Consider the following 14641-nt stretch of genomic DNA (forward strand, 5'->3'; position numbering starts at 1 on the left):
CATGTCCTCATGAAACGGAAAGCAGCAGACCTAAACGGTTTCTTATCTCCTGGCTGCAGCCGCATGTTTTCTTCGTTTGCGCAGCATTATCAGAGCTGCAGACAACCCTCTTTCTTCACCCATGATAAGCATCCTGAGGGGACTTGGCGGCCCATCCCCGGCGGTTTAAATGCAATTCAGCGCGTCTTTTACATCATTTACAAAGAGGACAGGACGGATTCCAGCTAAATGGGTAAAGCACTTATCTGGACACAACAAAACAAGACAAACTGCATGACGACACCTTTGAATCAGCTTTCATAAATTCAAGTCAACCTCCCTTTCAGCCGGTTTAAAGTTTTCGCACAAGGAAGGTATCTGGTGACAAGGAAACAAGAATGAGGAAACCTGTATTGTTGATGAGTGTGGTTTTTCTGCTACTTCAGATAAAACATGAAAAAAAAGGGTCCTGGCCTGATGTTTGGGGTTAGGTGGTAGGATGCCTGCTCATAAATTACACTTTGGATGCAGCCACGACCGCAAAACACCAACCTACCATGAAGCATGACTCACAAAACGAACACTGAATCAGAGCTGCTCTGGCTTTTGTAATTAATATATTCTTTATTTTCACATACACATGTCAACAAATTCCATTTATCCTTGTTTATAAGATTCACTGTTTTTCTGTTTTTGTTTTGTTTTTTTCACAATGCTTTCATCCAACACATTCAGAATCTAAAACAAAGAGAGCAAATGATCCGACGGTCCGTCCTTCAGAAAGTTCAGGAAAACGACACTTAAAAACAAAGAGAGCATAAATAAACAGTAAACAACGGAGGTGAGTACACTCGTATCAGAGGATTCCAAACTGAATCACCTTACAGTAACTGATAGATAGAACAGCAGGGCCCTCTTATGTAGGAATTAAAAAGCTTTTACTAAATTAAAAATACAGGCAATCCAGTTATTACGGAAATTTGAATCCTTAATTCTTTTAGTGCCAAGAATGTCCATGTTTTGAATCTTTTGAATTCAAGACAGGCCGCTTTCTTTTATAGAAACTGTTCTGGGATTCTGAATATTCCTCTTCTGCTAAGCTTCAGCAGAACTCATCAGCCAGTAATCGGTGCATCTATAAATGTCTTCTTCCCAACACTTGTAGCACTCCTGCAGCCCCTATCATCACACTCCAACCTCCGTGCTTCACTGTGAAGACGATGCTTTCATGGTGGTAATCCTGGCCTGGTTTACACTAAACACTCCATCTGAGCCAAACAACTTTATCTTGGCTTCATCTGACCCCCTCCAAAAAAAAAGCCTGATGAATATTAGGAGCACATTCTTCTACGTTCATGGGTGTTTGTCTTGAACACCATCCAAACACTTTGCTGTAACACGATGTCCCACAGAAACCCACTGATAACCCCTTTGGCGAGTCTAAAGAAGCGACCCGTCTGTTTTTGTCCGTGGCATCATTTTAACCGCTGCAGCTCTGATTAGTGGTACTCCTTCTACATCTTCTGATTACTGCTGCTCTATTGTTGGTCCTCTGGCAGCTCATTTGGAGCCATGACGCAGATCAACGCAGCAACTAAAAAGTTTCTGGGGTTCACAGGTCATTTCAGAGCCGCCATGTTCATGCAGTTGAGCTCCGTGGAAATTACAGATGTACTCAAGTTTTCTAACTTTTGCATCAGTGATCAATTGAGTTTCTACTTTGGGGGCCTGTGTTTCTAAAGTATTTGTTTCAATTGGTCACCAGAGGAAATGGTCTCAAAGTATCGAGAGGCGACTCGATTTAGAATCATGAGGCGATATTGCACATCGGTTTACTCACTTCTGTTGTTTACTGTAAGAAAGAAGAAACACATCCAAGACTGACAGCTCTGGATGCCGCAAATATGTTTGTACAAGTGCATCTGGAGCTTTTCAATATGGCAGATTCTGGACAAACTGGTGAAAAACTCATTATCGATAGACAGTTCAGTGGTGCCACCGAAGCACGTTTACTATGTATTCAAGCAGCCTTCAGTGAAACATGCTCCCAGAAGCCTCTGCATTCAATTTTAACACACCGTAAAACTGCACAGATGAACAAGTAGTGTTATGAGCGTTTGCACGCGACCTCTTTATGTTGGACTCCTGCATTAAAGCTCAGTGTGGTGTGTGGATGACATGATAGCATCTGATATCTGTGAAGCTGTATCACTATTCAGCAGCGCACACTGACAGCACAGATAACTGACCACAGGCCTGTGAGAGGGCAGGGAGTGGGCTGACCACTCGCTGTGGTTCAACCTCTTCTAATCGAAGGCTTTGGCGTGCAAACATGAGGTTGCTGTCGTTGTACGGAGGCTGTGGTCGACACTAACCGACGGTCAGTATCCACCACGTGGACAGTGATGGTCGAATGGCACTGCAAGTGACGATTAACAGAAAATGAAACACATTACTGAGCAAGTTTTTTTTTTTTTCCATTCCTGATTTGCAGTACAAACCAAAGACACTTCATATTTCTCAGAAGGTGGCAGGTCGACTGTTCAATACTGAAATGTCAAAACAAACAACAAAAGCTATTCAATCTACAGCTACAAACATGAGGAGTGGATATAAAACCTAATTATTTCAGTGAAAAAAAAAGACAAATGTTACAGAAACGGGGATTAAAGCGACGCTCTGCACCAGCTCGTTGTTCCTCCTGATATTTTCAACGTTACAGTCGAGGCCTGGACTTAATATCAGCGTCCTTCCCTTTCTGAGCACACACACACACACACACACACACACTGTGCTGCACTTCTACACAACAGTCATTATGTCAGTAACACACACACAGAAAAAAAGCTAATTTACCACTTTGTGAATACTCGTAGGTTTGCAGCAGTCTGTGTGTGGTTATCATGATGAAAGCATGACGGAGACGGCATTAAAGAAAAACGAGTACAAAGGAGTAAGTGAGGACACGAAGCAGGTCACGTGACAGACGACTTCCTCACGCGACGTTTGACACACGTATGAGGACAGAGCTCGATATTTATCCTTACCATGAACCCCCAGCAGAGAAAAGAAAAGGCAGAGCTAGACTGGAGCTGATAGAACAGTTTGACATGTTGGGAGATTAATTTTCACACATTTTTAAAGGCAGAAAAATACTGAAACACAGATGTGAATTTTTAGGGATTAAATCAACATCTGGTTGCTTCATCCATATGAAAAAGTTCTTATGCTAAGCTAAGCTAACAGCTACAAGCATGAACAAAAACCTCCAATGAGGGCATCAAGTGCCTCTGATACGCTGTGGGGGGTATTTAACTGGCACGGTTTGTCCCCTTAGAGAGAAGGATCGATACAAATCAAGAGAAAGTTGCTCTGAGTGATCGCCTAAATCCTACGAGGAAACATTTGTTGAGACTTTGGAAGGTATGTGTTGGACACCAGCATCATCAAAACACCAAATAAAGGACAGAAAAACTCTTAAAATCAGTGCCAAGAAGCATTGAAGCTGTTACCAAGACACTTCATGCTGCTTTTTGTTACTCATCTGTACACATAAGTGGTGTTTTCTCGTTTACCTTTTGCCAAGAAGTCCGATACTTGTTTATCTTGTTTATAACTTTCAGCCTAGTGAAGCTTAACCTGACATCCTGTCTGTCAGCTCTCCAGATGCGACTGGACAAGCGCTCCACTCTCCCAACTGTCATTTTGGCAGCTGCTAAAATCCATCAGAAATCTGAGGCAAACATGACACATTCTGTTTCAACAATCCAAACAGTTTGAATCAAATCTCATCTGCGTCTCAAAAGCAGAGCTCACAGCATGTAACCCAGTGTTTGCAGGGCTACAACTGCTGGGAAACCGAAGCATCTGCACTACATGAACCTCAAACAAAACAACGAATGACAAAGATGCAGCCATTTAATTGTGACCTCAACACATGTGGCGTCACCAGCTTGACCCGCCGAACGAATGTACGTTTCAGGGGCAGCAGTGAATTAACGCGTGGACAGAGTTCTGGACAGTTTGTAGTCGACTATCAGCTCACGACAGAACAGAGGGGTCAAGACCGCAGAGACAGAAGGAGAAAGAAAAGGGCCTCTTGCAGGGAGAAGATAGGTCTGGGGGGAGGAGAATGAAGATTATCTCAGCTGGCCGTCCTACGAGGTGCTGCGGACAAAGCAGAGCCCGGCTCAGGTGAAGAGAGAGGAAGCAGCACTTTCCGCGGTTGAGGCACAGAGAAGAAGTTGTTCTTAGGATGTGAATATTAGTGTGTGTGTGTGTGTGTGTGTGTGTGTGTGTGTGTGTGTGCTGGGAGACTTGGTAAAAAGGCAGGAGGTTCTAACAAGCGCAGCTGCCGTTGCTCTCTGACGACGAGTCTTTGAGGCTCTGGTTCCGGTGGTTGGTGACCAGGTTGACGTCTCCCTCCATGCTCTCGTTCATCTTCTCGCAGATGACGTCCACCAGGCGCTCGAACACCTGCTTGACGTTGATGTTGTCCTTCGCGCTGGCTTCGAAGAACTGAAAACCTGAGAGGGGGGGAAAGGGCACAGATGAGGGGGAAATGCGATTTCAATTGATGCGTAAAGAGGAAACGGACGTCTGGATGCTAAAATAGACATCGACCCAAAGCTAAAACTGTCTCCAGCTAACAAGATTTGTGAGATAAAGTTTTCAACCTAGCTCCTCTGCCAGCCGCTGGCCGTCCTCCGTGGGTATCAGCCGGTCGTCCTCCAGGTCGCACTTGTTGCCGATGAGGATCACCTGAGCATTGTCCCACGAGTACGTCTTTATCTGTGTCGCCCTGGGAAAGAAAAAGAACACGTTTATAATTGATAAAAACATCAGAATCTGCAGGGTTGACATGTGCACACGTTATCTAATATATTCTCGTAGTTTAGTCGTAGCAACTGGACTTGCTTGAGTTCCTTGAAGACGTTCCACCTCTCATCCAAAAGGCTTCATCAGTTCTGACCGACTAGTTGGGAGTTCCACATACTGATATCCTTAAGGAGCCATTAATTAAGTACCTGGAACTCCCAACTCGTCAGTCAGAACTGATGAAGCCTCTTGGATGAGAGGTGGAACGTCTTCAAGGAACTCAAGCAAGTCCAGTTGCTACCATTAATCTACCAGAATAACTACGACCTGGATGACTGAGAATCTTCACAGACACGTTTTCTATTATAATGTTGCTTAAACACTGACAGAATCTGGTGACCAAGAAAACAATTTTTCTTGCAGGTCATCCAGATATGTTGAGTAACATATTTGCTGAGGATCAGGTGAAAAATGAAAGCGATTTGCAAAACTCTTTCCAGAAAAAAACAATCAAGTGAGTGCAAAAAGAAAAGGCAGCTTGCTTTTACCCGTCACACCTCATAACCGACCACATGGTGGCGCAATTTATACCCAAAGATGACTACTTCTTCCTTCGTCCATGGTCTGACTTTACACCAGGGGTGTCAAACTCTGGTCCTCGAGGGCCGCAATCCTGCAAGTTTTAGATGTTTCCCTCTTCCAACACACCTGATTCAAACGATCAGCTCATCATCAAGCTCTGCAGAAGCCTGATAACCATCCTGATCATTTGAATCAGGTGTGTTGGAAGAAGGGAAACATCTAAAACATGCAGGATTGTGGCCCTCGAGGACCAGGATTCGACAACCCTGCTTTACACTTTCTATTCAACTCTTGGGTTTGTTTTGAGGTAAACCAACAAAATGATAAATCTGAACAAAAATAACCCTCTGGTTTTTGTTATTAAAATTCCCTCAACAGATTTTTTCTTCTTCTGTCATCTTTGTATTCACTTTGGGTTCATTTTTACACTCTAATATAAACTCCTGCACCTCTATGAAAACAGCACAACTGAAACAAACGCGTCTTTTCTGCAGAGACAGAGTTAAAATGACGTGAACAACCTCCAACTCACCAGTCCTGCACAGCGTTGAAGGAGTCCTGGTTCGTGATGTCGTACATGAGCAGGAAGCCCATGGCTCCTCTGTAGTAGGCCGTGGTGATGGTCCGGTAGCGCTCCTGTCCGGCTGTGTCCTGCATCCACACACACATATGTTTTAAATCCTTTACATTCATTAAGGTGGACAAAACAAGCACAACAAACATTAGTTTATCTTGGCTCATGCAAGCTTTTGAACCACAAGAGGGCGATATTGTTCAAATCATGAGTAGCCGATGACAAAGTTCAAGCAAACTCAGCAGGTTGGGTGAGAGGTCGACTGTAGATCAGAAACATCTGGCAGAATGCAGGTGGGCAGCTAAGTTAGGCTGAATGCAGGGTTATAAACTGCTCTAGTTCAGTTTCATGTTCATTTGAAATGAAACTGGATGTCGTGATGCTGCCACCTGCAAAGACAGAAGCTCAACATCACATTTTTATTTTTATGCATCTATTTAAACAGTTTATTTTCAACTGCTTTCCATTTATCAATTTTACATTTATCAATTATTATACCATTTATCAATTTATTTATATTTTTATTACTCCATTACTGTTAGCTAACTGTATTGACTTAAAAATAGCTTTCACACCCTCTCTGTTGGTGTGTAGGTGTTAGCTTAGCATTAACACTACCTAATGTTTTATTTTTTAAATCATCCTGTCTGTCTTTTTCACATTAGTTGAGCTTCTCCATCCTTCAGCTTCAGATAAACCTCCAGTGCTACTAAAACGTCTGGTTGGGAAATGATCTGGTGTAAATAATCGTGGATAATGGTGGGTATCAGTTTTCTCTCCGACACTAATTGCCGTAACACTTGACAAGTCCGTAATACAATCCGGCTCATTAAAAGCATTTTCTAACAAAATTCAAGTGAGTTTTATGTTTGGTTCCACTAATAGCAGGTAGCAACTGAGAAGGACAGTTATGATCCTTAGTAGTGGGAAATAAGAGGCGAGGCCCAGCTTCCATCGTACTCCATTAAACCTTAATGCATTTCTCTCCTTCCAAAGCAGCCGGCGTCATTAGCACATCAAAATGCCACTTTTTTTTTTTTTTTCCCCCACTCCGCACTATCTACCAAGAAGATGGCATTTAGATACCAGCTCCCACCACAGTCATTCCTCATCAAATCTGGACTTGCTTCAAATAAGCAGCCAGCGGCAGAAAACGTACAGATAACAAAGAGGTGTGTCCGCGGTGCCTTCCAGCCACGGCGAGTGACCCCGTCTATCAAAAGCATCTTCTAATTAAACGGAGGCCGTGTGCGATACGGCAGTCAGCGGCTACTTTAGTGGATGTTCAAAGCAAAAAAAAAGATCAAACAGGTAGACGGAGTTGGGAGAGAAACTCCAGTCTCACGGCTCCTTGGTAACCTGTGTGAGCCCTTCATTTGCATCAGGGGCCTCTGTGTGTGTGTGTGTTGTGGTGTTTGTTTGATGTTTTCCTCGTTTTGAAGAGGAGGAGGAGGAGGAGGAGGAGGACTGGGTTGTCCAGGTAACCAGAGGCCACTGAGGGTTATGAATGTTCCATTACAGCCGGGACTGTTCTGGGTTGTCGGCCCAAATCATCCTTCTCACTTTACAAAATGGACGAGACGGATTGGCGGTGTGCCGGATGAATCCCTCTTTCCGTCAGAGAGAGCAGACAAACCCCCCGATTTACTCGTTCCCCACAGTCTGATCCCTGTCAGGGTTCATTTTTTTTTTTGTTTTAGCAAAGCGTGAAATATTCCAGGTCCGTCTTTATCTCATCCACGCAGGGATGATCAAATATTTGGCAGCATAAAAGGCCGACTAACCAAACAGACAGTCTCCAGGGTTGCTGCAATCAGCCGCAAACGCTAAACAAAAGCTGCTCCCTTGTGGATGTAGGCGATCGTAGATAGGGAGGAGTTTAAACCGGCCTTCCGTGCAGTCTGACGTCTTTGGGACCCTGATCTTTAAACGTGCGTCACCTGCGTTTACATCCAAGGCATATCATCCCCCGGGTCGCCACGCACGACGACGTATGTGTGTGAAAGGTGTGCATGTTTGCCTAAAGATCAGAAACATATTTCCGTGCCACATAAAGCAAGGATGTAAACAATACGTGTGCACACAACGTAGTGTACATATGCTGGAGCTCCGTGCGTTGCGTTATCAGGGAAGCCTGTTTCCACGACACACACACAAAGCGAGGCGAGCAGCTGGCGGAGTGGGCTCATCGACGAGACGCTTTGTCCGAGGATCTGGTGAAATCTCTCACAGATGGCGGCTAACGTGAATTTAACAGTCAGGAAATTTCACACGGCTGATTATTAACCCGCACGAGGGAGGACCCTGCTGCTCCCACACCCTTTAACTACACTGCAGTATATCTTCGTCTCCGTCAGACGCTGATGGGGAACTTCCTCTGCTTCCTGAGCCTAGGAAACGCCGTTTTTCAACAGCAACCTCGGTACTTGCGTCACACACAATCTGCCCACCTTCTCAAAGTTAATCCTGTGATCACTTCATACACATTATACTCTCATTACAGTTAATTCTTTCTCCCTCCTCAGCTGTTAGAGGCTCACACAGCACCAACACTTCATGTCATGTACAGGAGACGGGTCAGGCAGTGTGTGTTTTGGTGTTGGCTCCTGTGCTGCTGATTCATATCGGTCGCTGTTTGTGTATCGTACAGTGGCTCCCAGATTGTTGGCTCAAATGAATCATCTTGTTTGAACAGCCCTAACAGTGTGTATTAATAGGATTTGCAGCGTACTAGAAGGAACGTGCACGTGTTGGAGAAATTAAGGATACACCTCGTCGCACAGTGTGACAGAACACAAAGGTTCATTTTGTTACCGGGACCGTCAGAGGTGTTGATCCGGCTCAATGGTAGAAGCTGTTTCCGGTCCGTAGATTATCAGATGTTGGAAATAAATATTCCCGACGTGGAGATATGAGTCTGCTGCTTTTTCAACCAGTTAAACTATTTCTTTACAGGTTTACTCTAGAAATGAAGCAAACAGCAGGAAACAAAAACTAAACATCGGCTTTTTGCTCCTAGTTTGGATTTAATTCTACACTTTCCCGTCATGATTTAGTCTTTTTGTTTCACTTTCCCCCACCTGTCCATGGGTTTTAAAAAGACAGAAAAGCAAACTTCTGTCACACAGAGATCCTTTCAGACTGCAGTCAAGCAAAGAAAGTCAAATAAAATCATCAATTGACTCGATGTGGGGGGAAAAAAACCTGCACATTATCTCCAGATGAACCAAATCGACCACTGAGTGCACTCTGCCTGCTAGCTTTAATAGTCTAAATAATTCATAAACAAACATAAAACAGTATTTAGAGCATGTCAAATCATTTAGCTGGTTATTTTATGCAGACATCATAAGAACAGACTCAAAGCAGACCTGCCTATCTTCATAGGAGTTCTAAAAATGGAACTATAAGATGATCCAAGCACAAGAACTGTTGGGGAATATTACAAGTTAGCTGACTGTGTTTAGATGATCTGCCATGTTGGTTGCTCAGCCGTGATGCATCAGCTGCTGTTTGCAACGTTCACATTTAACTGTTTATCAACTATTTTGACCAGTTAGTTTGGAGCCAACTTTGAGTAAATGTCCAATAAAAGCAAAAGAATGAGTTAGACCCAGCTGTCTCCTCTAGGTTGCACAAGATGCGAGGGTGGTTCACAAGTAGTCTGTTCCTCCCGCTGATGTCTACAGAAAACATTGTACAATCAGGCTTAATGGTGCTTCTCACGTTGAGCAAGGCCGACTGGTGCAATATTTGGTGGAGTGATTGTTTACCACCTCACATGCAGAGCTAACGTTGTAGCTAAACACAAACTGAACCAGGACAGAGCAACATTATCCGTCACACACTATGAAACTTCAAAACTACTGAATCAACACCTGAAGGTCTCGACAACAAAGAAACGCTGGATGCTCCTGTAAATACAGCAGCGCCATTGTATTATTTCATGAGCAGTTTCTCGCTAACGTTGCTATCACAACACCCTGCATGCTGTAATTACTACACCCAGCACATGACTGCAGACTCTAGTACTTGCACGACAATCTAAAAGGCATCATAATATATTGAGAATGAAACCTTGGAAATAAAAGCTCCACTTACTGGAGGACGGAAGCAGCTTAAACATGCAGCCAAAGTTCTGGTAAGCGGACCTTGAGTTTAGTGACGGACTCACTAATCAGGCCGGTTAAATGCCATTTTGAGGTAAGAGGCAGCGGCTGATTAATTCATTGCGTCACCTGCCAATGATTTCACAAGGCTGGTGAATAAAACATGAATGCAGAGTCTGCAGTGCTTTCACCATCCTCAGTGGCTGATGTGAAACGCTGGGAAGTGTGCCAGCGCTGGCTGCAACGTCACCTGAGAGAGGATGCTAAGATTTAAATTCAAGCTGTCAAAGCCCAGTGCGTGTAATGAGCCACCATAGTAACAAATACGATGTTTACGTCTCTATTATTAGGCTGATTTTGGCCTTTTATTGAGAAAAACGTGTTACATTAGTTGGAAATTGTTGGAAGTTGTTGCAGCCTCTGCTCCTGAAGAGCTGAGCTGATAAAATATTTATGAAATGTGTTGTTGGGGATGGTTGTGGGGCAGCAAGCAAGTGTAAATGTCAACCTTGGATATTACAAAACTTCAAATCAGGATTTTGTTTCAAACAGGATCACACCCGACAACGAAACTCTTTGCTATTGCCACAACTTGCCATGGTGATGGCGGCGCACATAGACGCAGCGCCCCCTTCAGGAGACAACGAAAGTGAACGCTTTGAGTGTCTTGTCTATCCCAGATGTTCATTCTGCAAAACTTGAGGCCGGGAGACTTTGCTGGGCGTCAGGACAGTGAATGGCGCTGAAATTGCGGCGATCGGTTGACGTGGACATACTACACCAACACGGAGTCCGATCGGAGATGATGCCGGCAGTTACCCGGTACGAACGTAAACAAAGGAGGAAGAAGAGAGCCAGGATCCATGCTAGGCTAAAGGCTAACCCCTCCAGACCAGCAGGACCGTCCTCCTGCTCTCCAATGTCCGCTCCCTCCACAACAAGCTGGACGTTTGCTGAGAGAAACCCTCAGAGAGTGGAGGGACTGCTGTGTGTCTGCTTTAACAGAAACATGGCTCCATGACAGCATCCCAGACGGACATACAGCTGGAGGGGATGCAGACAGACAGACAGACAGCTCTGGGCAGCATCTGCGGCGTCACCATCGTCACACCATCATGTCCCTGAAGACCTACCAGGACCTGAAGAGGTGTCCTTCAGGAGGCAGTGACAGCGAACGTTTAGTGTCATATCCCAGATGTTCATTCTGCAAAACTTGTTGGTTGAATAATCCTGAAGAAACGCTCTCTCTCATCTTGCCTATACTGTGTAATACTATATCTGCTAAAAACCTACAACATCATATCAGCATTACATGACCGCTATCTGCCACTCAGCTTTCATAATATTTGCCATCTGCAACTGAGAAACCCATATCAACTCTCTCAAAACTCTGAGGACAAAGAAACACAGTTTCAACTAAATGCCGACTCTTTAAGTATCCTGTAAGCTAACAAGTTCAATGCATCTGGTTATGCAAGAGTTTATTTATTTTCACAAACATCCAAGTGGTCAAAAATAATTAGAGCAGATCTTCTGAAAGCCACCAGATCTGAGATAAGACCGTTTCTCATCATCGCTCAACCCTGACTTCCAGCAAGCACGGGAGTAAGAATGTGTCTGAAAACATGAGGAAGTCATGCGTTTTGTACTCTTGCACAATTCACAGGTTGAACTTGCACAATTGACAAACCCACAATTCAGGACAAACGTCTTTGAAGTCCTCGGTCACGCCTTCCATCCCTGCAGACAGTTGTCCATTAAAATTGTTCTGCTACTTTTTTATGTCCCTGTTTCTCTTTATTTACAGATCAAGCAATAGAATATAAAAAAAAGACCAGAGCATCCACTTTTTCTTTGGAACAATCTATTTTTTTAGAATGCTTTAGAGTAGATTGGGACAGAGGTGATAAATGAGCTGCAGTTCAGAACAAAAAAACGTATTAACACCCTCCATCTGCCTGTGACAAACAGCAGTGGGGTGATGCAGCGCAACACCACGAGTCAAAACCACAACGTACTGCGTCTTTGAACCACTCACCCAGATCTGCAACTTGATCCTCTTGTCGTTGCGGAAGACGGTCTTGACTTTGAAGTCGATGCCCACGGTGCTCACGAAGGCGGAGGTGAAGGAGTCGTCCGCGTAGCGAAACAGAAAGGACGTCTTCCCCACGCTGCTGTTGCCAATGATCAACAGCTTGAACATGTAGTCAAAGTTCTGGTCGGCCGCATCCTTCTGTGAGGGCTGCTGCTGGAGCCGCGAGTCGTTTGACGCCATCTAAAGAGCGAGAAGGAGGAGAAATCAATCGAAAAAAATAGGAAGCATTTGCTGGAAACGCTTAACTAAAAGCATTAAAGATGGCCGACACAGTAAGGGGCAACTCTTACCCTTGTTGTTAGAACTTTTGGCCCACTTACTAGTTTTGTCAACATTTAAAACCAAGTCATCACCACTGGATGCTAACCGGGTCATGACGTGAGCTCAATATGGAGCACAGATCACGTGACATCCAGTTGCGGTCCGTGGTGTGTGATGGTTAAAGGCTTTTTGCAACCAACTACAAAACCATGTTTGAACCCAGGGGAAGGCTGGTGCACTCCCCCATGCACATGAACCTCCTCTCATCATGTGACCAACACTCAAATGATCCGTTATGGACGAATTCAGTGATAACGGTGAGGTTAGATTATTTTTAGATGAGTATTGATCCCGGCGTGAAGAAGCGGCCTCCATGTTCAGAGCTGATTTTCTTAAATTTAAACTGTAATTCTGGATAAAAATGGGATAATAAGAATCAGAAATAAAGTTTACAATTTATAGAATAGCAGAGTCAGATCCACATCATCTAATGGAGATTAAAGGAAACACGACTTTACACATATAGAATAAATAGGAAAAAGAATTGGTTTTGAACATTTTAAAAGATGAATAGTTTGATATCTGGAGGACACAACACTGTATGATGTGGGAAATGGTTGGGAATTGTAAAAGCTTAAAAGCAAATAGTTGTTGGAGACGATGTGGGGCGATGAAAGCATTTTGGTTTAGTCTTGGAATTGTGTAACTTTGGTGAAACATTCATAGGGTTATAAAAATTCTGGGCCAAGATATCAAAGCCATACATAGTCTTGTACTTTGGTAATATAACAGGAGAGATTGTGTTAAGAGAAGACTGATATTTGATAAAAATCCTGTTGGCATCTTGGAAAAGGCCATCGAACAAAGATGGTAGACGGCAGAAAGCCTAACGAAGACGAATGGTCGAAAACTGAGGATGAAATATGGGACATGCAGCAGGTGACTCAAAGGATCAGAGCTCAGGAGGAACAATATCAGGAGAAATGGATGATGTTTACATGTCAAAAACGATTGGATAAGTGAATGAAATGCTGAATATGTCACAGAAATTAATCGGTTTTGTGGCAATTCAGATCTTTTTTTATGTGATGGCAATGAAGAAGCAATAAAATATGAAGATGATGGCGCGTTGCTCACCACACAGTATATGAATGAAGCATCCTTAATGCTAGTTGACCAGCTAACTGGGCTAATGACCCACATATTTTACGTCATCACTGCCAGGCTTTAAAAACTATGACTGGGCTAATGCACCTGCCCCATTCTGTGGAACACTCATTCATAATGTACACATGAACGAGCAAACAACCATGAATCACACAACGCAGAAACTACCTGCATTAAAAGCACAGTGATGGTTTGGGTCGGGATAAGTCTCCAAGAAATGACAGCAAGTCAATGAAATGTCCTCTGTAGTGATTTAAACATCACAGTAGAGTGGACTGAAGACAGCTCAGCTCAGTTCACTATATTTAAGTGAGAAAAGCAGCAAATCCTCACTTGTAAGTAGCTGGAACAAAGAAACAAATCACCTGATAAATTTTTAATCATCAGATTTCATGTCATGTAATTTACATCCAATTACTTTCCATTATTTTTAAAAATGTTTTTAAGAGACGTACAGGTCCCTGGCCAGATGCTGCCGTTCATTGATGGTGCCTTTATGGTACCCTGTTGAGTTTGTTTATCTATACACCGCTTAATCCTCACTAGGGTCATGGGGGGCTGGAGTCTATCCCAGCTGACTCAGGGTGAAGGCAGAGGACACCTGGACAGGTAACCAGTCTATCACAGGGCTGCACTTAGAGACAGACAACCAAGCACACTCACATTCACACCTATGGACAATTTACAATCACCAATTAACCTCAACAGGCTTGTGGGAGGAACCCGGAGAGAACCCACGCTGCACGGGGAGAACATGCAAACTCCACGCAGAAAAATCCCGGGTGTCCTCACCGGCGACCTTCTTGCTGCGAGGCAACAGTGCAAACCACCGCTCCACCTTGCAGCCCGCTGTGAAGCAGTGTTTTTATATATATAAGAGGTAGTGATGCACAAAGCTGCAGAGTTTTGTGTCAGCAAGGAACAGGACAAACAAGGATGTAAACAATGTGTGTTCTGAATAATTCAAAAATGCTTCAAAAAACTCCACAAGGCACCTTTAGCAGCCAACTTGTAAAGCATAGTTGTTAATAAACTATTACATCAAATCTTACTTTA

The 14641-nt window shown here is 43.8% G+C and overlaps 1 protein-coding gene across 1 annotated transcript in view; it reads right to left on the reverse strand.

Annotated features, from left to right (window-relative positions):
- Positions 1 to 583: 583 nt before the first annotated feature.
- rab3db (RAB3D, member RAS oncogene family, b) overlaps positions 584 to 14641 on the reverse strand; it is a 19454-nt gene continuing 5396 nt past the window's right edge. Inside the window, exons 2-5 of the mRNA XM_008299194.1 lie at positions 12101 to 12337; positions 5912 to 6030; positions 4656 to 4780; positions 584 to 4505 (exon numbers count right to left, since the gene is read on the reverse strand). Coding sequence (XP_008297416.1) covers positions 4318 to 4505; positions 4656 to 4780; positions 5912 to 6030; positions 12101 to 12337 — 669 coding nt within the window. The 3' untranslated portion in view covers positions 584 to 4317. The remainder of the gene's footprint in view (positions 4506 to 4655; positions 4781 to 5911; positions 6031 to 12100; positions 12338 to 14641) is intronic.

The sequence above is a fragment of the Stegastes partitus genome, unplaced genomic scaffold (assembly GCF_000690725.1).
Source record: "Stegastes partitus isolate 25-593 unplaced genomic scaffold, Stegastes_partitus-1.0.2 Scaffold1390, whole genome shotgun sequence".
NCBI lineage: Eukaryota > Metazoa > Chordata > Actinopteri > Pomacentridae > Stegastes > Stegastes partitus.